General features: G+C 49.7%; 1 protein-coding gene across 1 annotated transcript in view; it reads right to left on the bottom strand.

Moving 5' to 3' along the window:
* Positions 1-9,044: 9,044 nt before the first annotated feature.
* The window catches only part of spint2 (serine peptidase inhibitor, Kunitz type, 2), a 31,102-nt gene continuing 12,525 nt past the window's right edge, over positions 9,045-27,621 (bottom strand). The window contains exons 2-10 of the mRNA XM_052044199.1: positions 26,553-26,723; positions 23,996-24,049; positions 22,385-22,510; positions 20,551-20,607; positions 19,170-19,340; positions 17,525-17,575; positions 15,256-15,426; positions 12,578-12,658; positions 9,045-11,287 (exon numbers count right to left, since the gene is read on the bottom strand). Coding sequence (XP_051900159.1) covers positions 11,133-11,287; positions 12,578-12,658; positions 15,256-15,426; positions 17,525-17,575; positions 19,170-19,340; positions 20,551-20,607; positions 22,385-22,510; positions 23,996-24,049; positions 26,553-26,723 — 1,037 coding nt within the window. The 3' untranslated portion in view covers positions 9,045-11,132. The remainder of the gene's footprint in view (positions 11,288-12,577; positions 12,659-15,255; positions 15,427-17,524; positions 17,576-19,169; positions 19,341-20,550; positions 20,608-22,384; positions 22,511-23,995; positions 24,050-26,552; positions 26,724-27,621) is intronic.

Raw genomic sequence — 27,621 nt, 5'->3', positions numbered from 1 at the left:
AGGGGGTTACAGAGACAGGGAGGGATGTAGGGGAGGGTGGGGGCTACAGAGATAGGGAGGGGTGTATGGGAGGGAGGGGGAGACGGGGAGGGGTGTAGGGGAAGGAGGGGGTTACAGAGACGGGTGTAAGGGAGGGAGGGGGGGGACAGAGGGCATTCAGCCCATCTGCTTCAATGTTGGTCCTCCTCCCCTGCAGCCTCCTCCCACCCCTCCCCATCACCATCTCTCTCCATGCCTTTCTCCTCCTGAGATTACCCAGCCTCCCTTAAACTTGACCCCAACCCCACATTCACCCTCTCTCGGAGGAGGGAGTTCCTCCCAAATTCCCTCTTGGATTCACTAGGACCGATCCCCTGGGTCTAATCTCCCCACAAGTGGAGATCTCTGTAAATCTGACCTCCCAGACCCTTTCTCCAAAGTCTCCCGCAGGACCCCACCCCCCCCCCCCCCCGAACTTGTGACACAGGGATTGAGCCTCTCCCCATGGATCGGTCTCACCCTGAGCTCTCCACTCCTCACTCCCGTTACCTGCCTTGACTACATATCTCTTGAAGACATTCCCCAGTCAGAAAGCAGTGCAGCACAGTCTAAACAGGTCGCTGCTGTGTGTTAGGCAATTCCCCCCCTCTCTCTCTCTCTCTCTCTCTGTTGCCCCAAAGCATAAGGTCAGCATCTGTTTCCTAGCCCATTACCCTCTTTGCTGAGGTAGAATCTGAACCAGAAGTTCCTTCCTCTAAAGGGTTAAAGAAAAGTCTACCTGGGTTGGGCAGCCAGACATCTAATCAAGATCTCCAAAGCAGATCCCTGGTGTCTGTCGGTGTCTGTCTGTTCCTTATCAGGTGAGGCTGTGACAAAGCAAAATCTCGGGATAAAGACGCAGCCACTGAGTGGACCAGGAATTTCTTCCCTCGAGGCTTGTGAATCTTTGGAATTCTGCCCTCTTCCTTCCCCCTCGAATGTTTGGTCACTGGGATCCATGGATGTTTGGACACACCAGGAGTCTGAGGGTGCAGTGATTGGGTGGGGTCGGCCATGACAGGGAACGGCAAGGCAGGTTCGAGGGGACGAATGGACTCCTGCACACGTACACTGGGCTGAATGACCTCCTTCTGTATCATAGATTTTTTAGAATAGTGGGAGCTTTCTGTGCGCAAATTGGCTGCCATGTATCTTACAGTGGAATTGTAGAAGTAATTCACTGGCGGTAAAGTCTTTGAGAGCGATTGAGAGTCTGAGGGTACTACAGAAATGCAAATTGGTTGGCACAGTGGCGTGACGGGTATTGCCGCTGCCTCACAGCTCCAGAGACCCGGGTTCAATCCTGACTTCCGGCGCTGTCTGTGTGGAGTTTGCACGTTCTCCCTATAACTGCATGGGTTTCCCCCGGGTGCTCCAGTTTCCTCCCACATCCCAATGACGTGCGGGTCGGTGGGTTAACCGACCGCTGTGAATTGCCCCCAGTGGTGGAATCTGGAGGGAGTTGATGGGCATGTGGTGAGAATAAAATGGGGTTAGTGTAGGATTGGTGTAAATGGGTGGTTGGGGGTCAGCATGGACTCAGTGGACCAAAGGGTCTGTGTTTGTCCTGTACGGATCTATGACTCTGTCCAACAGAAGTATCAAACAGCCAGAAACGTTCTCACCCTCTGGCCTGGGTCTGGGAGGTCGTAAACGCTGCGTACCCTGCCCAGTGGGTGAGATCATTCCGCCCAAAGACATCTGGATAATTACGTGGTTAGGAGGGGTTAGATTGGTAATTGTTAATTGGTTTATTACTGTCACATGTACCGAGGTACAGTGAAAATCTTGTGTTGCCTGCCACCCATACTGATCATTTATTCACATCAGTGCATTGATGTAGTACAAGGGAAAACAATAACAGAATGCAGAATAAAGTGTTTCAGTTACGAGAAAGTGCAGTGCAGGCAGACAATAAGGTAGCAAGGCCACAACGAGGTAGATTGTGAGGTCAAGAGTCCATCTTATCGTACTAGGGGACCTTTTAATAAACATAACAGTGGGATAGAAGCTGTCCTTGGAGCTGGTGGTATGTGCTTTCAGGCTTCTGTATCTTCTGCCCGATGGGAGGGGGGAGAAGAGAGAATGTCCGGGGTGGGTGGGGTCTTTCATTGTGTTGTCTGCTTAGGGGTATATGCCAAACTCGGGTAAATCAGCCTAGCTTGGTCAGCAGCTTGGTCAGCATGGATGAGTTGGGCTGAAGGGCCTGTTTCCTTGCTGTATGACTCTATGAATCCCTGGATTTATTGGCAAACATTCTCTGCACAGTCAGCAGAATTCCTCACGTTACCTTTCTGTTTACACACAATTAGAACCTTCCGTCTGTCTCCCATATCCGGGGACAAAAAATGCGCCATTGTCTGGCCAGGAAATGCCAGTGAGAGAGAACGGCCCCCCCTAAATTAGTTCCAATTGGAAATGGTTTTGCTATTCCAGGTTCGAGCCGAGCTTACTCAGAGACTCTTTCTCCTTTTTTAGGCATGGTTTGATCTGGTGATGTACAGATTACTCAGGGCAGTCGTGGGAACCTTTTGCTTGGCTCAGGGTGTTTGAACTCCAGATCCACTGAGCTTAACAGAGAGAGAGAGGGAGAGAGAGAGAGAGAGAGAGAATTGTAGAACTCGGGGACCAGGCAGCCAAAGGTTCAGCAGGACGATGGAATTTGGGGATGGTCAAGATGGAAGAATGGCAGAGATCCTGGGGAACGTCGGGTTGGAGGAGGTTACGGAGAGAGGGAGGGGAGTTGGAATGGGAAGTTTGTGAGAGGTTTGTGTGGAGCGTTTCACAAGGATGCTCCAGAACATGCTACAGCCAATTAAACACCTTTGTAGCGTAGTCACTGCTGGAGTGTAGGAATCCTGGTGCACAGCATCTCCCACAAACAGCAACATGATACAACTGAGTAATCTCCTTCAGTGAGTTGATTGAGTAACGTATTACCCCAGGGGGACGCCCAGTTCTTCTTCAACACTGTGGCCATGGGATCTTTTACAGCAGCCTGACAGGGCAGTGGTATGACAAGGCAGCACTCCCTCTGCACTGCATTGGTGTTTGTGCAGTGGAGACCCCAGAGTTGCACAATGGGACTTTCCAGTGACCCCGGTTCAATCCTGCTGTCTGTGTGGAGTTTGCACGTTCTCCCTATGACTGCGTGGGTTTCCCCCGGGTGCTCCAGTTTCCTCCCATATCCCAAACCCCTGCGGGTCCATAGGTTAGTTGACTGCTGTACATTGCCCCTGGTGTGTAGGTGTGTGGCAGGAGAGAGTGTAAGAGTGAAGGGGGAAGCTATTTTTTTCTATAAACGTTTATTAGCTAAAAGCACAGCAAAAGGACACCCAGTGTCAATACACTACAGCTAATGCAGAAAGAGAAAACAAACTAAGCATCTACAGAACTACAGCAAAACAACTCTAACTAACACCCGCAACACTTCAGAGAAGAATCGCATTCTCACCCTCCACAACACAAGTGATCCCGAGGGGCCCACCGATCACAGAATTCACCCAGAGTGCCTGCAGGTACCGCGCGCTCCCTCTCCAAGGACACCTGCATGCGGACGTAAGCCCGGAAGATGGGCAGGCACGCGGACCGGCCAGAACCCTCGGCCACCCACCGCCTGGACCTATGGATGGCCAGCTTGGCCAGGCCCAGGAGAAGACCCACCAGGAGATCCCCCGCGCGACCCACCCCGCGCCAGGTGACCGTAGCTCAGCAGCGTCGGACTGAAGTGCAGCCAGAAAGGGGAAGCTATTTGTCCAGTGGTCCAGGACACACCCTGTGGCACCGACGTGAGTCAAGCTGCAGCTTCACACCGATGAGCCAGGAAAGGGTTAACCCACAATCTGTCCCATTGCAACAATTAGACATCCGGTTGCAATTTAGTAAGTTTAGTTAACACAGAGATGAGTTATTGTTGGCAGTGACTAGTCCTGAGGACAGGCTGGTGCCTGGAGCCCATTCCCCTTACACGCCAACCCATGGCGACGACACTCCTGATACTGTTGCTCAGCAACCCAGCTGAAACAGCCAGAGCTTGGTTACCAAGAGAACCTCATGGAAAGTGTTTCAGAATCACACGGCTGTGAACATCTGGAATTCCACACCAACCTGCCCGGGTGGGTCAATGTTCCTCCCAGTGCTTCACCCAAACCACAGGCAGGGTCTGCTCCTTCCATGGGTGGCACCAGACACCCCCACCCCACCTCCTCGGCCCTGCACCCCCAGCTGGAGCCTCACGGGGCCAAGTCGCACTCACAGAGATGCGAGCGAGTGCCGCACTGCTGGAGCTGCAGCCTTCCTGTGTGTCTGTCCTCTCAGGGCGGAGGGGATCTCACTGCCACCCTGTCCAAAAGCAATGACAATCCTTTTAAAGGTGGGGACATTTGCTCAGGAGAGGGATGTAGCTACAGAAGCAACTGTTGGTCGATACCTTGTCAAAGGCCCGATGGAAGCACTGTGGATGAACAAGGCAAAAGGGAGAGGGCAAAATCCCACCCACAGCAGAGGCCAATGCAAGGTAGGCTGGTATGGGCAGGTACGGCAGTGTAAGGGAGACACGGTAGTCTAGGGGCAGGAACCTTCGTGTAGGGGCAGGCACGGTAGTTAGCGGTTAGTGTAACGCTATTACAGCGCCAGCGACCTGGGTTCAATTCCGGCCACTGTCTGTAAGGAGTTTGTACGTTCTCCCCGTGTCTGCGTGGGTTTCCTCCCACATTCCAACGACGTACGGGTTAGGAAGTTGTGGGCATGCTGTGCTGGCGCCAGAAGCGTGGCGACACTTGCGGGCTGCCCCCCGAACAGTCTACGCAAAAGGTGCATTTCAGTGTGTGTTTCGATGTACGTGCGACTAATAAAGAAATCTGATCTTTATAAAGAGAGGTCAGCAGTGAATGAGAATAAAACAACTGCAGATGCTGGAAATCTGAGACGAAACAGACAATGCTGAAGTGTCTGCAACGGGAAACATTAAGGGTTTTGTTTTAACTTGATACGTTCTCTGCTTCTCTCTCCACATCCGCTGCCTGACCTGGTGAGTCTCCATCTCTGCTTCTCCCTTTGCTCTGGAATTTGTGGAGTTGCTCCCCGGCTCCCTCTGGTGGAAGAGCCAGTGACCATCTCAGTTAAGGAGTGAATTCAGCCAAAAGGCGGGGGTCAATGCTCAATGCTTGTCCAACCAAACCCAACCCCTACTTGTGGCATCTTACATATACGGTCCAGGAGAACGTTGAGGAGGTCTTTGGGGCTGGAAAAGCCACGTACTTATGTATGGAAATGATCTCTCTGGACAGCATGTAAACAAATGTTTTTCACTGTACCTCGGTACGTGTAACAGTAATAAGATTTCTTTGTTAGTCACATGTACATCGAAACACACAGTGAAATACATCTTTTTGTGTAGAGTGTTCTGGGGGGGGGGGGGGGGGCAGCCCATAAGTGTCACTACACTTCTGGCGCCAACATAGCATGCCCACAACTTCCTAACCCGTACGTATTGGTATATTATTGTCACTTGTACCAAGGTACAGTGAAAAACTTGTCTTTCATACCGTTCGTACAGATCAATTCACTACACAATGTAGTTACATTGGGTTAGTACAGAGTGCATTGATGTAGTACAGGTAGTAACAATAACAGTACAGAGTAAAGTGTCACAGCTACAAAGGAAGTGCAGTGCAATAAGGTGCAAGGTCACAACAAGGTAGATTGCGAGGTCAGAGTCCATCTCATCATATAAGGGAACCGTTCAATAGTCTTATCACAGCGGGGTAGAAGCTGTCCTTAAGCCTGGTGGTACGTGCCCTCAGGCTCCTGTATCTTCTGCCCAATGGAAGAGGAGAGAAGAGAGAATGACCCGGGTGGGTGGGGTCTTTGATTATGCTGGCTGCTTCACCAAGACAGCGAGAGGTAAAGACAGAGTCCAAGGAGGGGAGGCTGGTGTCTGTGACATGCTGGGCTGTGTTCACAACTTTCTGGTTTCTTATGGTCCAGGGCAGAGCAGTTGCCGTACCAAGCCGTGATACATCCAGATAGGATGCTTTCTATGGTGCATCGATAAAAGTTGGTGAATGTGGGAGGAAACCGGAGCACCCGGAGGAAACCCACGCAGACACGGGGAGAACGTACAAACTCCTTACAGACAGTGGCCGGCATTGAACCCAGGTTGCTGGCGCTGTAATAGCGTTAACAAACCAATTACCAAATGTCACTGACCTTAGACCTTCTCCAGGTATGGTCTGATACGCTGCTGGAATTCTGATGGATCTGCATCAACTGTTGTAGGAGAACCACGGGAGAGGCCGCGGTCACATCGCCACTAAGGGAAGTCTCAGCGGTGAGACAAACAGTGATCTACAACACCCACACACTACAGCTGCCTTGTGATGTCTCCACTTATGGAGTTAGGGCAGTGATAAGCCACACGGGCAAAGCCAGGAAAGGCCCACTGCCTCGACATCTCACGCACACCAACCACTTGAGATGACCCACACTCAAGAGAGAATCTGGGCGACACGATTGTATCTGGGATCACAAGGTCCCCCTGGGCCCCATCAAGCAGGCCCCTCATGCAAATCACTGACCACAAACCCTTGTTGGGCTGATCTTGGACCAAGCCCACAATTCCCACAGCAGCAGCCTCAGGAATACAGCAGTGGGTATCCCTGTCCCAGGACAAGGATGTCAGGTGTCCAAATCTGGGTGCAAGTCCCAAGCTCCCTGACGGTGGCAATGCAACTAGACAGGGTGGTGAAGGTGTGCGGTGTGCTCTCCTTCATCAGTCGGGGCATTGGGGATAAGAGTCAGGAAATCATGTTGCAGCTGTATAAAAGTCTGGTTTGGCCGTACTCAGAAAATTGTGTGCAGTTCTGGTCGCCCCATTACAGGAAGGATGTGGGAGCTTTGGAGAGGGAGAAGAGGTTCACCAGGATGCTGCTTGGATTAGAGGGTTTGAGCTATAAGGAGAAGTTGGACAAACTTGGTTTGTTTTCTCTGGAGCGGCAGAGGCTGAGGGGAGACCCGATAGAAGTTTATAAAATTATGAGAGGCACAGATGGGGTAAATAGTCAGAATCTTTTTGCCAGGGTGGAAATATCAAATACTAGAGGATGTGCATTTCAGCTGAGAGGGGAAAAGGTTAAAGGAGGTGTGTGGGGCAAGTTTATATCTACAGTGTGGTAGGTGCCTGGGCCAGGGGTGGGGGGAGGGGGGGGGAAGCAGATACAACAGTGGTGTTTAAGTGGCTTTAAGTGACACATACAGTGAATGGAGGGACATGTTTATGTACAGGCAGAAGAGATTTAATTTTGGCATCATGTTCAGCACAGACATCTCTGGTTGAAGGGCCTGGTCCTGTGCTACACACAAGATGCTGGAGGAACTCTGGAGGGAAATGGAGTCAACGTTTTGGGTTGAGACCCTCGATCCCTGTGTCTCTGATCCTCTGCTATTCCACGTTACCACAGCCAGTGAAGAATCTGATACAGACAGGAGGGGATCTTCCTGTAACAGCGCTGGAGAGGGTGAAGCCAACACAAGGATCCAGTATTAGAGCAAGTGTCTGCGTTACTCCGAGGGCTGGGCTGACCGGATACAAGTTGTTCACATCTCAGGGCTGCATCGTGGAACCCCCGTGGTTAGACCCAAGACAGCGGAAGAGCTCCACTGGGGTCATTGGGCAGGGAGAAAGCAGCCGGCAGCGGTGTTCACCGAGCCAGCCCAGGGGGAGCTCAGCAGTGCAGGGCTGCCGAGGCTGCACTGGGCCCACCCGAGGCAACGCCAGTTGAGTCTACATCTGGTGCTAGGAGGGAGTGGACAATCTAGTGCTGTTGGTGGACAACCAACCAAAATGGATTGAGGTACAGCACCTGGGTCATTCACCATCGCTGAACACACCTCAGATCCACCAAGGTTGATCTTCACGAGAAGCGATCTCCAAGGAGGTTCTATTGGAAAGTAGTCCCCAATCTCAATCTGCAGAGTTTGTGAAAGGAAACGAGGGCAAATATTTCTTCACGTTTCGTTACCACCTTGTCTCCTGTGGAGAAACCAGTGAATCAGAACCTACACAGCAAGAAACCAACAAATCTTGGAAGGCAGATCGTTTCACCACAAAAGCATCAACTTGCAAGGCTTCCCGAGCTGTGAACTGACACAGCTCCAGAGACCCGGGTTCAATCCAGATCTCTGGTGCTGTCTGTGTGGAGTTTGCATGTTTCTCCCTGTGACTGTGCAAGTTGTCCCAGCTCTAGCTTCCTCCCACCTCCCAAAGACATGCAGGTTGACAGGTTAATTGGTCCTAGTGTAAATAGGTGTCAGGAGAAGGGGTTGTAGGGAGATGGGTGGGAGAACAAGAACTAGCATGGGCTTGACAGATCAAATGGCTTCCTCCAAGATATCAAGGAAACAGGAGAACGTGACGGATGCTGTAACAATGCAGGACACGCACAGGTCTGGTTGAGCCAAACCCACAGGAAAGTGAAAGGCAGTTGACACAAAGCAAACGTCAGCACAGGTTATGACAGAAGGCACAGACACACCAGGCATGTCACATGAGAAAATGGAGAATCAGTGATCTGCAGAGAGTTCCAAGAATGACCTTGTAAAAGGAGGAGAGTCAGGAAGGTTCACAAAGACCACTTGACTTCAGTACAACATACCCAGCAACAGCGAGGAAGATAGAGTTTGAAAAGTGCACTTACTGATACAGAACAACCAACACAGAATGTTACTGGAAGTCCGAGCAGTGATACATCGAGGAGCTGGGGAGAACAAATATCAAAGAATTCAAAACTGTTAAATTGTGAACAAATCTCACCTTCCCCCTCCACAGAAGGGCAGAACAGTTTAACAAATTCAAGTGTGACAGCACTTCATGGTTGGTCGAGGTTGTGCTCTGGGTGGGAGTCCCAGTGCCCTTTCCTTGCAGGCTCAGAGCTTGTACTCTCCAGAATCCAAACCAACCACTTCCCACTGACAATCCACTGGGGAGGGGCAGCTGATTATTCTTTTAAAGTAAAAGCAAAGCAAAATGTTCTAAAAAGATTTTATTAAAATTCAGAGAAACCAAAATTGTCTAGAGTCCCAATCACCTGAGAAGTGTACAGTCTATCTTGATCAACAGCTCAAGCTGTTTACAAAAAAAAACTCAAACAACACAACATTTTTAGAATTCATCAGTTCCCACACCCACTTCTAGGTCATTGCTACAATCTACCAGACTGGAGCAGAAAAATTAATTTCAACAGTGTCTGATTTGTAAGATTCTGTACAACACGAGAGAGATCTCTTCTGCAAGACGTCTCAAAGAGTTGGAAGATTGAAATGGAAAATCTGAAATTCTGTGCAAATCCTTACTGTTGGAGTCTACATCAGGATCGCTACCCCGATTCCTTCATAGGGTAATTATCCAAACCGGAGCACCCTAGCATTACCACTGGGCTGCCAGGTGGTACGATTGGGAACAGACACCAACCATGGCAGGAGAGGTGCTGAGAAAGCTGGAGATTCAGGAGTTGGACAGTTGATTTTTTCCCGCCCATTGGATGAGACATTTCTCTGAAGAATAATGACAAATTTTGCCCCAAGCTCCTGCTCTCCCTGACCCTACCCCACACCCACAGAGACTGCCAATTCATCTCCCAAAGCCACAGGTAGACAGAGGGCAGAGGACTGCTCCTTGTTCGAGCAGGGACTGGATTGATTGGTGACATGGACCTCAAGAGAATGAGCAAGAAGAAAAATCACAGCAGGGCGAGGAAGCAAGATTAAAGGTTCACAGCAGGCACAATGTTTACTGATGATCAACCTCAGTAAATACACAAGTGAATGGAGTCAAAACCAGCTTTGTGCTACTGGGTGCCACAGTTGGAATACATCTGAATATTGCAGTTATGTACCTGTCATACACTTCTCACTTCCAAACGTCAGATAATGTTCATAATTACTTCTGTGGAAGCAGTCAGTGCCACCCTTGAGCCCCTGTATTGTGGGGTCTACACTGGAGCAGAGGGGTGACTAGTGTTCGGGGGGCAGGAGGATGCAGCCTGGATTCTTGGTACATTATTGATTTGAATTTCTTAGCAGCAACTAGTCACATGTTTGTTGCCCCACCTGCACCGAGAGGCAAGAAGTACTTGTCCTCTCGCCCTGCGTCAACTGGCATTTGGATTTAATCCATATCTCCATTTGGGATAGGTTTGCATTCCAACACAATCCCAATGGAGAAATACAGACATGGATGGATTTGAAAGTTCTCAATTTCTTCCATTGAAAGGGCTAAAAAATGTTTATGGGTCAGATCCCATAATCTCACTAACAGCAAGTTACATTCATGGGGAATGTGTAAAACTATTCACACCTCACAAAGCAGTGAACTCAGGATTGAGCCAACGGTCAGTACCCTGGACACTCAGTCGCACCTTCAGCCCAGGTGGCGGCAGTGCAGGTGGAGTATTATGGCTGAGATTCAGCAGTAATAGTTGGGATATAGACCATACCATGGAAGGTTACAACCAACCTGTAAGAATTCCTTTGGTAGATCAGCTATAAGATTAAACAAACATGAGCAAAAGTAATATTTTCTTGTTCCTACAGGAAATGGAACCTGTAAGAAGATTTCCAAACAACCCTGGGTTCCTGCAGTCTGTACAGTGCATACACTACAACGCTACATAGCAATAAAGATTCCAGTGAATAGATGAGAGTCCAAGGTTCACTACCCTGGAAAACAGAGTAGCTAACGCAGAGGTTCAAAGTCCAGTTACAGCCGGAAACAAAAACCCCTTCAGATTTTGATACAAATCCCTCAGTCAATCTAAGGTCAGAGGCAAAGACCAGAGCGAGGCTCCACTTCAGGACTAATTATCTGCCCCGTGTCAACTAACTAAATGGAGGACCCACCAGACTGTTGCAGTGAAGACTATGCTTCATCAGAAACAAAATAAAAATGTTAAGACAGAAAAGTTTATGGAAAATGACATCAGCAAGGCCTTACAGGTCAGAACAGAGAGCACCCTCTTTGTAGCAATGCTGATGGCAAGACCAAGATAGAGGTGTTAAAATTTGTTCCACTTTTGCCACACACACACAAATGCTTGGCGTCAGCTCCTTCATGGGCTCTACACGGTGTTGATGAGGGTCTCCTTGTCATCCCCGGAGCGTGTGCGATGGTAGGAGACAACATGGTCGGCCTTTGCCAGCTTGACAATGAAGTAGATGACGCCCCCGAGGAGGATCAGGATGCAAACAGCCAGAAGCACCACCATTGAGATCGCTGCGGGAAGAGGGGAGGAAGGAAATGAGTTCCCACCACTGACCATCAGGAGAGGCACCATTCCCTGCTGAAGCCCACCTTGTTAATGATGCCCCACATCACCAAGGTGTCTGTAATTCTGCCTGTTTGGGGTGTGAACCTTGCCAACAGGGCCAGTGTCATTAATCACCCTGGACCACAGGGGCTTGCTGGGCCATTTCAGAGGGCAGTTGTGAACCAATCAGGTTGTTGGTTAGAGTCACCCATAGACCCAAAAACTCAAGGGCAGCAGATTCTCCCCCCTGAAGGGGGAGCTGGGTTCCTACAACAATCAGGCGGTTTCACAGTCACTGTTACTGAGATTGGCTTCATTCCAGAACACCTGTACATCAGTTTCCCCAGCTGTGGTGGGATTCGAACTCACAGCTCTGGATCAGAGGTAGAGTAACCTGTTACACCACTGCAGCCTTGGTTAGAATCACCTCCAGGGAACCTGGAGAATTCATTCCCAAGGCACTCTGGTCCCTCCATCTAACTCTGGTACTGAGGAAGTTGTGGAGATTTAGTCGGAGTCGTTAAAAGTCACGAGACCACAATACTGTGGGAGCAGGAAGGACACATTTCCTAAACTCCCATTAACAAATAGGGAGCATTAGGACAGCACAGGCCATTCAGCCCAACCAGCAAATGCCAACATTTATGCTCTGCTCTTCAGCCAAGTCTCAGTGTACTCCTCTATTCCTTTCCCCCTCATGTGCTTGCCCAGCCCTCAAGATCTGTGCGCTATTCACCTCAACCACTCCCTACAGGAGAAAGTTCCACCTGCCCACCACTTTGTAAGGAAAAGTTCTCTCAAATCCCCATTATGTCCACCCTCGCGTGTGTGGTATCACCGCTGTGATCTTTCTCTGCACCTTCCCCAATATCCATTCTATATGGTGACCATAGGTGAGGGGTTAAGTCTAGGCAGTTTCTTTTCACCCAGGGGGTGGTGGAAGACTGGAGCTCACTGCCCGAAAGGGTGAAGGACCCCCTGCCTTTACAGAGTTCACTGAAGAGCTACAGAGAGTCAGGAAAGTTATCGACCATCATGGGTGTTTGATGGGCTGAATGGTCCCCTTCGGTGCCACAATTCCAAACCTGCAGCCTCCTCCAACAGACGGCTTGTTGCCTTTTGTTTGAGCAAAAAAGCCAAGTGCACGGAGAGAGCAGCTGCTGCAGTCTCCTCCCCCCAAGGCCACATCTTGCATCAAGAGTTTTTGCCTCCATTATGATGCAGAAAATGCTGCACACAGTAACCGTGAAGCTAACCAGACACGTGACGCCGAAACTCGGTTTGATGCTGCTTCTCATGGTTGCTGCCGTCCTCGTTGTCATCCCAGTTATCTGCAACTGTTAAATACAAAAGTTGTGAGCACTGCTTGTGATTACAAACCGCTTCATAAAAATTCAGCCCCTCTCAGAAACACCCGCGTGTGTACAGGGCTGTAGGCAGTGCTGCACCTCTCACTGTTACACTCACTGCTCAGGTGGTCTCAACCTGCCCTGGGATTTGGGGGGGGGGGGGGGGGGGGGGGGGGAGCTGCAGCAAAAACGATTAGTGGTGGAACATGGAGTTTACTCCAACCAGGACCAAGTGTGGTTACAGTAAGTGGTCATCTGCCTGAGACTGAAGGCTGGTGTCCAACGTGTACCATCACCCAACAATTCTCAATCTTTGGAGATACCAGAGACCGCAGATGCTGGAATCTGGAGCAACGAACAATCTACTGGAGGAACTCGGTAGGTTGAGCAGCATCTGTTTGGACGGGGGTGGGGGGCGGGGAGGGCAGGGCAGATGGAAGGGAAGGAATTGTCGACGTTTTGAGTCGAAACCCTGAATCAGGGCGGAGTGGAGGGGGAGATGGCTGGTGTGCTCAATTTTTGTTGTATCGTGAACAAACTTTCTGCAGGAGTGGAGCCGACCTTCAGATCTCATGGGGACTGCACGGCCAACTCAAGGTTCCTGGAAGCTCAGGAGTCTGTGGAGGACTCTTGGCTCGGTGAACACTTGGCCCTGGTTGAAGTAAACTCCGCGTTACTCCACAGCTCCAAGCCACTGTTGATGCTTTCAATGAGGCAAATGAGGGGATGGGCCTTACACCAACCTCCATGATAAAAATGTCTTTGACAAACCAGCCCCCTGCTGTACAACACCGCTGTCTGTCAATAAAGGTCTCGATGACTCTAGAAAGTGTGGACCTGGTCCCATATCTCACAAGCCATCTCTTAATGAAGGCAGATGTCAGTAATGAAATTCACCACCAGCACAACCTTTGAGATAAAGGGTACTTGAGATCTAAACATCAGACCTGGCATTAAGCTTATGGTCTACTGATAGCAGTGACCTCTGCCCTCCTACATGCTTCAGAGACCTGGGTTACCTGCAGCAGGCACCTCAAGACACTGGAGAAATACACCAATGCTGCCTTCACAAAACCCTATAAATTCACTGGAAGGACAAGTCAAACAAAATCAGTGTCCTCTCCCAGGCCAACATCTCCACCACCGAGTTACCTAAACCGTTAAATATAAAAGTTGTGAGCACTGCTCATGATTGCAAACTGCTTCATAATATTTCAGCCCCTCTCAGAAACACCCGAGTGTGTACAGAGCTGTAGGCAGTGCTGCACCTCAAGGTTAAACTCACTGCTCCAGTGGTCTCAGCCTTCCAGGGGACAGGAGGAGGGGTCCAGAGAAACAATAAAGTGTCGAGTTACTCACTGGGCACGAGGTTTGAATGCTGACTCCAGACTTCCGAAACAAACACATTACAGAGCCAGTCACACAGCACGAAAAAGGCCCTTCGGCCCAACTCGTCCATACCAACCAAGGTGCCTTCCTGAGTTGGTCCCATTTGCTTGTGTATGGCCAATGTCCCTCTAAACCTCTCCTATCCATTAACCTGTCCAAATGTCTTAAGTGTTGTAACTGTACCCACCTCTCCCACTTCCTCTGGCAGCTCATTCTACCCACCCACCACCCTCTGGGTGAAAAAAATTGACCCTCAGGTCCTTTTTAAATCTTTCCTCTCTCCCCTTAAACCTGTGCCCTATAGTTTGCAACTCCCCTACCCTGGGGCAAAGACTGACCATTCACCTTACCCACGTCCCTCATGATTTTATAAACCTCTAAGGTCACCCCTCAGCCTCCTTTGCTCCAGGGAAACAGTCCCAGCCTGTCCAGCCCCTCCTTATAACTCAAGCCCTCCAGTCCCAGTAACATCCTTGTGAATTTTTTCTGCACCCTCTCCAGCTGAATCACATCCTTCCTACAGCTGGTGAAGACAGTACTTCAGTGAAGACAGACCAATTGGGATGTATCGAGAACCTCAATGCCATGCATCAGGAGCACACCGAGGGGCTACACAAGCAGTGCAACCCCCACACCCCCCAACCGACCCGTGGTCAAACACATAGATCCCACAGAACTGAAACTGACCCTCCGTGGACCCCATCTACACTTCCCACTGCCTCAGGAAAGCAGCCAACATAATCAAGGACCCCTCCACCTTGGTCACTCTCTCTTCTCCCCTCTCCTAACGGGCAGAGGATACAAGAGAACATGTACCACCAGGCTCAAGGACAGCTTCTATCCCACCGTGATCAGGCTCTTGAGCGGACCTCTCATTCCCTAAAAGGTGAACTCTTGATCCCTCAATCTACCTCATTGTGGCCCTTGCACCTGTTGTCTACCTGCACTGGACTTCCTCTATCGCTGTAACACTATATTCTGCATTATTTTTCTTTTACTACCTTGATGTATGTGCATCTGTCTGGATGGTACACAAAACAGAAAGTTGTTCGCTGTATTTCAGTACAAGTGACAATAAACCAACTCAAGGAACTGGCCAAGAGGAGATAACTAAAGAGAACGTGGTAAGAAGCCAGGCTGGTGTCACCAGCCAACACCACAACCTGTGGCCAAGTCTGGCTCTCTCGGGTACTGACCTGTCCTTCCCGAGCACCTGGCCAAGCAGGTCTCCTCAGATTTGTAGTTGTTCTTGTTTCCTCTGCAGCCACCGTAGGTGAAGCGTTGGCAGGTCTGGCTCACGGGGTCGTAGTACCAGCGAGGGAAGGAGGCACGGCATTTCCCAGTCACAGCTGGCGCAAAGCAGTATTCTGCAAGCACAGTCGGAGCAGTCAGTCCCTACTCAGCCCAGCCCCTCCATCACCTCAACGAGGCACAGATCGAGTGGACAGTCAGAGACTTTTCCCCAGGGTGACAATGGCTAACACGAGGAGGCATCATTTTAAGGTGACTGGAGAAAGATACAAGGGGGATGTCAGGGGTAAGTTATTTCTTTTAAAAACAGAGTGGTGGGTTCGTGGAACGCACTGCCAGCATAGGTTGTGGGGGCAGATACATTAGGGATATTTAAGAGACTCTTAGATAGTCACATGAATGATAGAGAAATGGGGGGCTATGTGGGAGGGAATGGTTAGATAGATCTTAGAGCAGGATAAAATGTCAGCACAACATTGTGGGCCGAAGGGCCTGTACTGGGCTGCAATGTTCTACGTTCTATGATATGCGGCCAAACCACCCACCTGACCTTGGCTCCATTTTCCTTCACACCCTCCCAGTTACATCTGGAGAGGCTCCCTCCTCCTAAGTTACAGAAAGGGGCAGAGTTCTGCTGGCCACAACAGCAGTGAGGGGAGGGTGTACTGTAGGGTGGTAGCAAGCTGAACCCCAGTCCAGTACACCTGTAAATGCTGCAGGAACTCAGCAAGTCAGGCAGCATCTATGGAGGGATCTCCCCTCTCCCTTTCCAGTCCTGATGAAGGGTCTCAACCTGAAACATTGACAATTTATTTCCCTCCATGGATGCTACCTGACCTGCTGAGTTCCTACAGCACTGTGTGTTGCTCCAGATTCCCGCATCTGGAAAATCTCGTGTCTCCAGTACACCTGCAGTCTCTGTTCAGAGGGGAAACAATCCCACACACCAGCGGCTGTAACGTTGATGTTCTTGCAGACCCAAGCACCTGGGCAGATCAAACCGACCTCTGATACACTAGAAGATGAACTCTGATCTCCCAATCTACCTCACTGCGACCCTTGCACCTTATTGTCTACCTGCACTGCACTCTCTCTGTAACTGTAACACTTAATTCTGCATTCTGTTTTTCCTTTTACTATCTTGATGTACTTACGTATGGCACAATCTGTCTGGATGGTACACAAACAAAAGCTTTCCACTGTGCCTCGGTACACGTGACAATAATTAACCAATACCCAAGGAGAGCACAAGTTGAACGACTGCAGAAATTGGCAACGTGTCAAGGGCGAAATCATAACTTTAGGTTTTCAGACGTGTCATTTCCAGTGCTGGGGAGCACGCTTGGGTCTCCCCGGTGAGATGCACGTCCAATGTTTGCCAAAGTCAATAGGGGCCACAAGGACCAGAATGGACCAGCGAGCTCCCTCCGGGATCGATACATGGGTGGCCCCAGCTGTTCACAACCTACATTAGTGACCTGGCTGGGGGGGGGGGGGGGGGGGACAGTGTTACATTTCTGTGTTGGTTGTGTGCCAAACGGATGCCATACACTAGTACATTGAGGTAGCAAAATGAAAACACTGCAGAATGTAGTTACAGAGAAAGTGCAGTGCAGGCAAAGTGCAAGGGCCACGACGGGGTAGATTGGGAGATCAAGAGTTCAGCATACAAGAGGTCTGTTCAAGAGTGTGATAGAAGCTGTCCTCGAGCCTGGTGGTGAGTGTTCTCATGCTTTTGTAGATTCTGCCTGGTGGGAGACGGGAGAAGAAAGAATGACTGGGTGGGAGGGGTCCTCGGCTGCTTTCCCGAGGCAGCAGGAAGTGCAGACAGAGTTGATGAAGGGGAGGCGGGTTTGTGGGATGGACGGATGGTTTTACTGTGAAGGAGGAGCAGCTTCTACAAATCACACAAAAGAAAGGGGATCTCATGAAAACTTAAAGAATTCTTAAAGTGTTTGACAGGCTGGATGTTCCCCCCTGGGTGAGGTGTCTAGGACCAGAGGGCACAACTTCAGAATAAGAGATTGGCCATTCAGGACCAAAATGAGAAATTCAACTGGAGGGTGTTGAGGTCTACCCTGCAGGGCTGAAGGTGCTCACTCATCGAATTCATTCAAACTGCTTCAATAGAGCACAAAGCATCTGCTCGTTCCTGGGACCCAAGCCCTCGCCAACAACCTCCCCCATCAACAATGGCAGCCACAAGTGTCCTACCTTTATCCTCTGCATTAGCTACTCTGTGAGCCTGCGATTTGGCAACAACCACTGCAAAGGAAAAGCCTCATTATTCAAGAGATCTGCAACCATCTTCAACAACAAAGGCCTTTAGCAGAGTTACATGTTCTGTGGCACTTCACCCAAACAAGGTTTGACACAGAACCACACTGAGACAGATTAGAGGGAGGTTTCACGGAGCGTCTTAAAAGGGGAAAGAAAAGTTTCAGAGGAAACTCCAGAGTTTGGGTTCCAAGGCAAAGTCAACACAGGACACAAGAGGCCGAACTGGGGAGGGCTTCAAGGCAGGAGGGGCAAGGGCTGCGAAGGGGTGTGGGAGGTTAGTGCGGCAGGAGGCAGGGTAGACCAGAGCGATGGGATGGTGTGGGGTGGGCTCCGGGAGTTCAGGAGGGTCAAAGGGTTGGGAGACCTGCCAAGACCACGTAGGAATGTGGACGTGGTATGAGGTGTCCTGCCGCTGAAGAGCTGAAGCATTGAGAGAGTAAGTTGGCACGGTAAGGATAATTAGTAAGTTTGCAGATGACACTAAAATGGGTTGACAGTGAAGATGGTTCTCAGGATTTACAGAGAATCTTGATCAGCTGATAGTGGGCCAAGGAATGGCAAATAGAGTTTAATTCAGAAAAGCACAAGGTGTTGCACTTTGGGAAGACAAGTCAGGGTAGGACTTTCCATAGTCAATGGTAGGGCCTGGGGAGTGTTGTAGAACAGAGGGACCTAGGTGATGGTTTCCTGAATGTGGTATCACAAGTAGACAGGGTGGCAAAGGCAGCTTTTGGCACACTGGCCTTCATCAGTCAGGGCATGGAGTTCAGAAATTGGGATGTTATACTGCAGTTGTACAAGACATTGGTGAGGCCACATTTGGAGTACTGTGCTCAGGTTTGGTCACCCTGCTACAGGAAAGACGTCATTAAGCTGGAAGGAGTACAGAAGAAATTTGAGGATGTTGCCAGGACTTGAGGTACTAGAGGTTGAGACTATTCATTGGAGTGTAGGAGGCTAAGGGACGATCTTATAGAGAGGTGTATAAAAATAGGAGGGACATAGATGGGGTGAATACACAGTCTTTTCCCCAGGGTTGGGGAAATCAAGAACTAGAGGGCACAGGTTTAAGGTGAGGGGAGAAATTTAATAGGAACCTGAGGGGCAAGTTTTTCCACCCAGAGGGTGGTCCGTATATGGAACGAGCTGCCAGAGGAAGTGTACATTAACAACATTTAGGCACTTGAACAAGTTCATGGATAGGAAAGGTTTAGAGGGATATAGGCCTAATGCAGGTAAATGGGACTAGCTTAAATGGGAATCTTGGTCGGCATGGACCATTTGGGCTGAAGGGCTGTACGACTCTATGAGAGCTGTGTAACACAAGTGGCAGTAATTGAAAAGTAGATAAACTGACCATACAGGAAACCAGAAATAAAAGCAAGACTCTGGAAACACTCAGCAGGTCAGGCAGCATCAGTGGAGGAAAAAAAACCAGACATCCAACTGTTGCCCAGTCCACAGACACTGACTGACCTGCAGAGTGTTTTCACCGCTCCCAGTTACAGACAGCAGCAGGTTCTGAGAAGGGGTGCATTCAGACAGAAGAAGTGGTTCCCCATAAGAAGCCCAAACTCACCCGTCTGCCCAGCGCAGGTGGTCAGGCACTCCAGCTCACTCTGGTAGTTGTTCTGGTTACCGTTACAGCCTCCGTAGATGAACGGGTTGCAGGTTTGGGTTTTGGGGTCAAAGTACCAGCGAGGGAAAGCAGCCCGACAATTGCCAACTACCTTGGGGGCAGTACATCTCTCTGTAAAACACCGTCCTGGAATTAGACCCACTCAGGTGCGGGGCAAGAGCCCACAGGGGAGTCCAACAAATCTGTGTCCCAGCTGAGGAAACTAGACTGCACATATTTCATTTTCTTTTACCCCAGTTATAAATTCCTACAGGAACTGAAAGGGAGTCACTGAGAGATACCAAGGCAAGGAGACCATATTTCAACCACATTTCCTTACTACATAAAAGGCCATTCAGTCCATTGTTTATGCTAGCTTTTAAGGCTATCCCACTCCCCGCTACATTTCACCATGACACATTCGCATCAACTCCCCCCAGATTCTACCCCTCACCTACACACTTGAGGCAATTTACAGCAGCCAATTAATCCACCGACCCACACTTGTTTGGGATGTGGAAGGAAACCAGAGCACCCAGGAGAAACCCACCTTGTCACAGGGAGAACGTGCAAACTCCACACAGACAGCACTGGAGGTTGGATTCAACTGGAACTAATTCTACTGCCCTTGGATCAAGGTTGAGGAGCATCACAGCAGGTGGTAAAGCCAGTTGGACTCTGGAGACCTTGGAGTGCTCGAATCCCAGAGGGTTAGACAGCTTGGACCTTCCCGGGGGTGGGTGCTGAAAGGGTGGGGGGGGGGGGGGTGCCCTTGCTATCAGCAATCCACAGGCTCAGCAAAGGTACAATCCAGCCCACCCAATTCTACAGGAACTCACCCCAGCCAGGCCCTGGATTTGCTGCCCCACAGTCAGTCACTTCATCAGATAGGACTAACTTCAAACAATCTGCTGGAGGAACTCAGCAGGTCGAGCAGCGTCTGTGTGGGGGGGGGGGGGGGGTGAGGGGGAATTGTCGATGTTTCATGTCGAAACCCTGCATCAGATGCATCAGTCCTGATGCAGGAATTCCTTCCCCCCCCTTCAGACGCTGCTCGACTCAAGAGTTCCTCCAGTGGATTGTTTGTTGCTCCAGATTCCAGCGTCTGCAGCCTCTTGAATCCACAACACTGACTGCAGACTGGTCCAAGTTCCTGAACCTCTATGGAAGTGCACGGTAACTTTTCAACAGCGAGTGGTGAGAACTAGGCTGCAGAATTCGCAGCCAAAAATGCACCAGCTTCCCCTGCAGTCTTCCTTCTGCATTTGTTAGACAATTGACATGCAAGGATGAAATAAAAAGCCACAAAGCTGGTTGGAGAGCCCAAGCCATGAACACCTACCGTTGTCCTGGTTACTCAAGCCTTCAGATTCAGTCAGTAGTATGTAACTGATACGAACTGCAAAAAGGCAGAGAGAGAAAAATTGTTAAACCAGTTTGTTTAGAACAGTCACCACTCTGGTAACGCACAGCTCGTGACCTTCATCCCCCTCCTCCCATTCTAATCTCTCTTCACTCCCAGTTTAAAGAGGTCGATTCCCCTGGGGTCAGGTTTCAAATCCATTTCTGGTTGAACCAGAATGTAACATTGGTTGAACAAGGCCACACTACTTCAAAACACCATGATGCTGGAGGAACTCATCGGTGGAGAAAAGCTAGAAAAGGGAAGAGAAGCGCATGGTTTTTGGGGGGGGGGGGGTTTAGTATTTAAAGTGGGAGAATTTCCCCATTGCCAGTCACTTCCACTCCCCCTCCCACACTATCACTATCACTGATAGGTTAGTCCTTTGCCTCTCCACTGCCAGGAGAATTCTAAGTGCAGACTGGAGGAACAGCACCTCATGTTCTGTCTTGGAACCTTGCAGCCTAATGGCATGAAAATTGAATTCTCCCACTTTAGGTCAACCCCTCCACCACCCCTTCTCCACACCCACTCCCCCCCCCCCACCACCAGGCTTCCCTTTCCCAGCCTTTTCTCTCCCTACCTTTGACCCGTCCCCCGGTGGATCTGCTCTCCCCTCCTCCCCCGCACCTCCCACTATCTCTTACCTGCATCTACCTATCACCACCCTGTGCCCACCCCGCCTCCCCTCTTCTGTCCACCTGTCACTGCTCTGCTTTTCCCTCCTATATATTGGGCTTCCCCCTTTTCCTATCTTCAGTCCTGAAGAAGGGTCCTGACCCAAAACATTGACCGCCTGCTTTTCTCCACGGATGCTGCCTGGCCTGCTGAGTTCCTCCAGCATCAGCGTGTTTTTCACCGGGATTCCAGCATCTGCGGTCCTTTGTTTTTCCGCAATACTTTAAAATGTAGCTCCAACTCTGATGAAGCCAAGAATTTTATTCCTTATTGTTAAAGAAACAGAACACAGAAGTAGGGCATTAGTGTTTCAGTTTTATGGGCCAGTGATGAGACCACATCTGAAGTACTGTCCTTATTTAAGAATATTAGTGCATTGGAAGCAGTTCAGAGAAGGTTTATAATGAGGGGAATGGGTGGGTTGTCTGTTGTGGTTGGACAGGCTGGGCTTGCACCTTCTGGAGTTTGGGAAGGGGGAGGGAGCGGTGGGATTGAAACAAACTCCCAAGGGGTCTCAACAGGATGGATGGGGAGAGGACGTTTCCTCTTGTGGGAGGATCTAGAACTGAGGTCACTGTTTAAAAGGAATCATCCACTTAAAACTGATGAGGCCATGTTTTCTTCCCCTGAGGGCTGAGTCTTTGGAACTCTCTGCTTCAAAAGACATCGGAAGCAGAGTCTTTGAACATTTTTAAGACAGAGTACAGTAGATCAATTCACGACAAGTGGGAGGGTGAAAGATTACTGAGTGATAGGCATGAATGTGGGGTTGAGGTTATAATTGGATCAGCTATTACAGGGACCAAGTGCCAAACACCTGCTCCTAATTCACAGACATTTTCATAAAACCTGGAGGTTTTACTCCTTTTTTTTTCCCTTCACTGTCTTGTATAATTTATATTCCATGTGTTGTCTGAATTTATATGCCTATGATGCTGCTGCAAGTTTTTTGTTGTACCTGTCCCTCACTGTACTTGTGGACATAACTGTACACGCAATTGACGATTCACCAGGAGAGGGTCTTCCTGCCTGCCTACGTTCCAGGACACCTCAATGAACCCAGCATCACAAGCAGCTCCATGCTCCTGTCACTTACCTGCATTGCAGTAGGGGAGATCCGATTCATCGGGACAGTGTGCCGTCCCGTCACAAATCTGGTCGAGAGAGACACAGCAGCCATCAGCACAGAGGAACTCATCAGCCGAGCATTGCTTTGAACATTCTGCAAACAGAAATAGTAGGCAATTATCTAGACATTTCTACAAATGTTTTTGGGCACAGACTAAAGACGTGCATTTCTACAATACTTAACAGACTACAACATCCCAGGCCATTTCAAGGAGGTGTTACCAAAATAACACAGACATTAGGGCAGGTTACCAGAAGTTCGTTCAAAGGTGGAGAACTTACAGTCTCAGAGGGAAGGAGTATGAGGCAGAGGTTTAAGGAGGGGTTTCCAAAGCTCAGAGCCCAGGCAGCTGACAGCACAACCACCAGTGGTGGAGAAAGGGTCAAGGATGACCCAGGATCCTGAACTAGAGAAGGGCAGAGATCTCAGAGCTGTGGGGGAAAGAGCGACCAAATCCTGGGGAGGGCGGGAGCCTACAGGGATTGGGAAACAAGGACCAGAGTTTTACAATTAAAATGTTGCCCGACAAGGAGCAGGTGTGGGGCATTCTGAGGGGGACAATATTCCTTCAGTAGGTTTCAAGCTCCTGTTATACATTTCTGGACCTAATGAAACCTCAGCAGCTCATCAGGTCCACCAGCTTCCTGGATGATTATTGATCCACTGCCAGACCCCGCCTTTGGTGCACACACGTTTCCAAGGTCAGTGACATCAGCAGGAGGAAGGCAGAAAAAGGATTAGAAAACAACAGATTAGGGCAGAGTAGATTCATGAAAAGGAAAACCACGTTTGACAAATCCAGGATTATTTTTTTTTGAGGTTTTGACCAGCAGAATAGCTTAACAGGGAAGCAGTTGATGTGATGTATTTGGACTTTGAAGATTTCCATTCAGAGAGCAGTGAACTCTGCCCTATACATCACGGGCACATCCCTCCCCACCACTGGGAGTATCTACAGGAGGCGCTGCCTCAAGAAGGCAACATCCGTCATCAAAGATCCCCACCATCCGGGGCCATGCCACCTTCTCACAGCTCCCATCGGGCAGGAGGTACAGAAGCCTGAAGTCCCACACCACCAGGTTCAGGAACAGCTACTTCCCTTCAACCATTCGGTTCTTGAACCAACCGGCACAACAACACTAATCACTGCCTCAGTACAGCAACACTATTATCACTTTGCACTAAAATGGACTTTTTTTGTTTTAATTTTGTTCTTTCTTGTAAAAATTGTATTTGTTTTTCTTGTGAATGCTGCTTATCTGATGCCCCCCTGCACCCCCCGAGGTACATATCAGCTATTGAGCTTTTAATCCATACTTCATTGCTCACTTTTACAAAGACATTATTTCCACAACACTTCCAGGTCCAAATTCCCATTCTGACCTGGGGCGTGACTGTTGTCTCTCTAATGCTACCTGCCTGTGATGCTGCTGCAAGTAAGCTTTTCATTGCAGCCGTGCACACTGACAATAAACTCGACTTTGACTTTGCAGTGGGACGTCAGGTCCCGACCTGGTTCCCACGGCTGTTGACCTCTCTGCCAAACTACATGACGAGGCAGCAGGTCAGAGCACTTACCCTTCAGACTCACCACACTCCTGCCCACCATCGGCACAAAGTTGTTCGAAGGCCCTGAAAGAGAAATCAGCGTCCGGTCACAGACACCAAATGCAATGGTCAGCACGGAGATCACGCACAGTGCAGGGATTCAATCAGCGGAGAATCAACGACAGCCACGAGTTGTGTTCACACTTTGTGTTGTTCACATATTTAATTGTTGTGGCACCTGTAGTGAAGCTGGACTTCAGTTGCCTTTTTCTGAATGATATGACACGACGTTCAGCCCAGTGAGTAATGCCAGCTCCTAGAGCATTCCCAGCGATCCCATTCCCCCCCCCCATGCCCACCAACTCTCGACCCCCCCCAGCTCTTCTTCCACCCACATCCCCATCAACTCCCTGCAGATTCCACACCCTGGGGCATAGGAGGCTGCCGTTCAGCCTGTGCGCTCTACGCTAGCTCACAGCCATTCCATTCCCCAACGAGTTACCCCTGTAACCTATCCCTTCCGCATTCCCATCAACTTCCCCCACATTCTACCCCTCACCTACACACTAGGGGATATTTACAGTGGCCCATTAACCCACCAACCCACACGTCTTCAGGATGAGAGGGGAAACCAGAGCACCCGGGGAAACCCATACAGTCATAGAGCACCACAGCACAGTACAGTCCCTTCGGCCCACAATGTTGTGCCAACATTTTATCCTGCTCTGAGATCTACCTAACCTTTCCCTCCCACATACCCCTCCATTTTTCTATTCATGTGCCTATCTAAGAGTCTCTTAATATGTCCCTAATGCATCTGCCTCCACCTCTGCTGGCAGTGCGTTCCATGCACCCACCACTCTGTAAAAAAAAACTTACCTGACATCTCCCCTGTACCTTCCTCCAATCGCCTTAAAATTATGTCCCCTCATGTTAGCCTAACAAGCCAATCAATATTAGTGAAGTTGAAATCACCCATGACAACAACCCTGTTATTTTTGCACCTCTCCAAAATCTGCCTCCTGATCTGTTCCTCAGCATCTCTGCTGCTATTGGGGGGTCTGTAGAATACTCCCAATAGAGTGATCGCTCCCTTCCTGTTTCTGACTTCCACCCACACCGACTCAGTGGACGATCCCTCCAAGACATCCTCCCTTTCTACAGCTGTGACACTGTCCCTGATCAGCAAAGCCACTCCCCCACTTCTTTTACCTCCATCCCTGTCCCTAAACCCCAGAATATCCAGGAACCATTCCTGCCCTTGTGACAGCTAAGTCTCTGTAATGGTCATCATGTCATAGTTCCATGTACTTGCCCACGCTCTAAGTTCATCATCCTTGTTCCTGATACTTCTCGCATTAAAGTAGACACACTTTAGCCCATCTAACTGACTGCAATTTTGCCCTTTCAACTGCCTATCCTTCATCACTCTGCATCTACTTGTACACTAAATGAACTAACGTCTGACGTATCACTCGGGTTTCCGTCCCTCTGCTAAACTAGTTTAAACCCTCCCCAACACTTCCAGAAAACCTGCCTTCAAGAATATTGGTCCCCCTCCAGTTCAGGTGTAACCCGTCCCATTTGTACAGGTCGTACCTTCCCCAGAAGAGATCCCAATGATCAAATCTGAAACCCTACCCCCTGCACCAACTCCTCAGCCACGCATTCATCTGCCAAATCATCATATTCTTACCCTCACTGGCATGTGGCACAGGCAGCAATCCAGAGATTACTGCCCTTGAGGTCCTGCTTTTCAGCTTCCTACCTAACTCCCTATATTCCCTCTTCAGGACCTCATCTCTTTTCCTACCACATCATTGGTACCAATATGTACCACGACTTCTAACTGTTCACTCTCCCCCTTCAGAATGCCGTGAATCCGATCCAAGACATCCCTGACCCTGGCACTGGGGAGGCAACATACCATCTGGGAGTCTCTTTCACATCCACAGAATCTCCTGTCTGCCCCCTTACTATGGAATCCCCTATCACTACCGCTCTCCTCTTCTCCCCCCTTCCCTAATGAGCCACACATCCAGGCTCAGTGCCAGAGACCTGGTCACTGCAGCTTTCCCCTGGTAGGGGAGTATGTTCCCCCAACAGTATCCAAAGTGGTATACCTGTTATTGAGGGGATCGGCCACAGGGGTACTCTGCACTACCTGCCTATTCTCCGTCCTTCTCCTGACAGTCACCTAGCTACCTGCCTCCTGCAGCTTCAGAGTGACTACCTCCCTGTAGCTCTTGCCTATGAACTCCTCGTTATCCCATAGGAGCCGAAGGTCATCCAGCTGCAACTCTAGTTCCCTGACACCCCCAGTTCCCTAACACAGTCACAGGGAGAATGTGCAAACTCCACACATTCAGAACCAGAGGTCAGGATTGAGACCGGATGATTGGAGCCAATGAGGCAGCAGTTCTACCCGCTGTACCACAGAGCCACAAGGAGCTCTGGACAAACGGGACTAGTTTAGATGAGCATCTTGGTCAGCATGGACCGGTTGGGCCGAAGGGCCTGTTTCTGTGCCGTATCGCTCTATGGTGAAGAGTGCCCGCCACCAATTCAGCCTCTCGCCAGCACAAACCTGTGGCTTTATTGCAAGTCTTCATGCAGGCTTCTTTACTGTCATAGTTGTTCAGGTTGGCCAGGCAGCCTCCGTAAACAAATTCCTGGCACGTCTGTTCTGTAGTGTTGTAATACCACTTGGGAAACGCAGCACGGCATGGACCAGTCTTTGAGGGACTTGTGCAATCCACTGAGAAACAAAAGGTTAAAGTTGCTGAACATCACAGCACAAGACAACTTCATAGGAGGGTTAGATTTTAAAAACTGGCAGGTCCATTGACATCAGCAACCCTGGAGCAGGAGTGAAGGCGAGGCCTTGATCTTTGCTAGTTGCACACAGACTGATTTGCAAAACTCAGCAGTCAAGAGGTCAGCTCCAGTACACCCAACCCAAGCCCTTGTGTTCCTTCATCAGACCACACTGTGTGCAAGCTGTTGGGAAGCAACAACAACTTATTGGGACACACACACACAAGGCTGAAAGATCCCACTCGAGACTTGAGAACTATTGCCTCAGTGACGAACAGAAACAAATAGGAGCAAGAGTAGGCCACTCGGCCCCTCAAGCCTGTCCTACCATTCAATACGACTCTGGTTTTAAATACCCCCGATGACCCAGAGTCCTTGAGAGTGGTGAGTTCCAGAGAGTCACCCAGTGAGAAGTTCCTACCCACCTGTTTTAAATGACCACCCCCTAATCTTGTGACTTTGCCTGTCGTTCACGGTTCTCCCACTAGTGGAGTCATTGAGATCCCCAAGGACTTTATGGTTCAATATAATCACCCCTCATTCTTCTAAACTCCAAAGAATATGCATTTAATTTCTTTAACGACTGCAGTACCGAGAGAGTGCTGCACTGTCAGAGGTGCCAGCTGTTGAGCAAGACATTAAACCAAGGCTCTGTCTGCTCTTCCAAAGGAACAGAAGATCCTTGAAGAACAGGGAAGTGTCTTCTAGTGTCCTGGGGGAAATGTTTCTCCCTCCACTAACAGTGGGCAAAAAAGCCACACACATTATCTGGTCATTTCTGTCGGTGGGAGCTTAGAACATCGAACATTCGGCCCACCATGTTGTGCTGACCTATATAA

This window comes from Pristis pectinata, chromosome 35 (assembly GCF_009764475.1).
Source record: "Pristis pectinata isolate sPriPec2 chromosome 35, sPriPec2.1.pri, whole genome shotgun sequence".
NCBI lineage: Eukaryota > Metazoa > Chordata > Chondrichthyes > Rhinopristiformes > Pristidae > Pristis > Pristis pectinata.
This window is presented reverse-complemented; position numbering and strand designations above follow the sequence as displayed.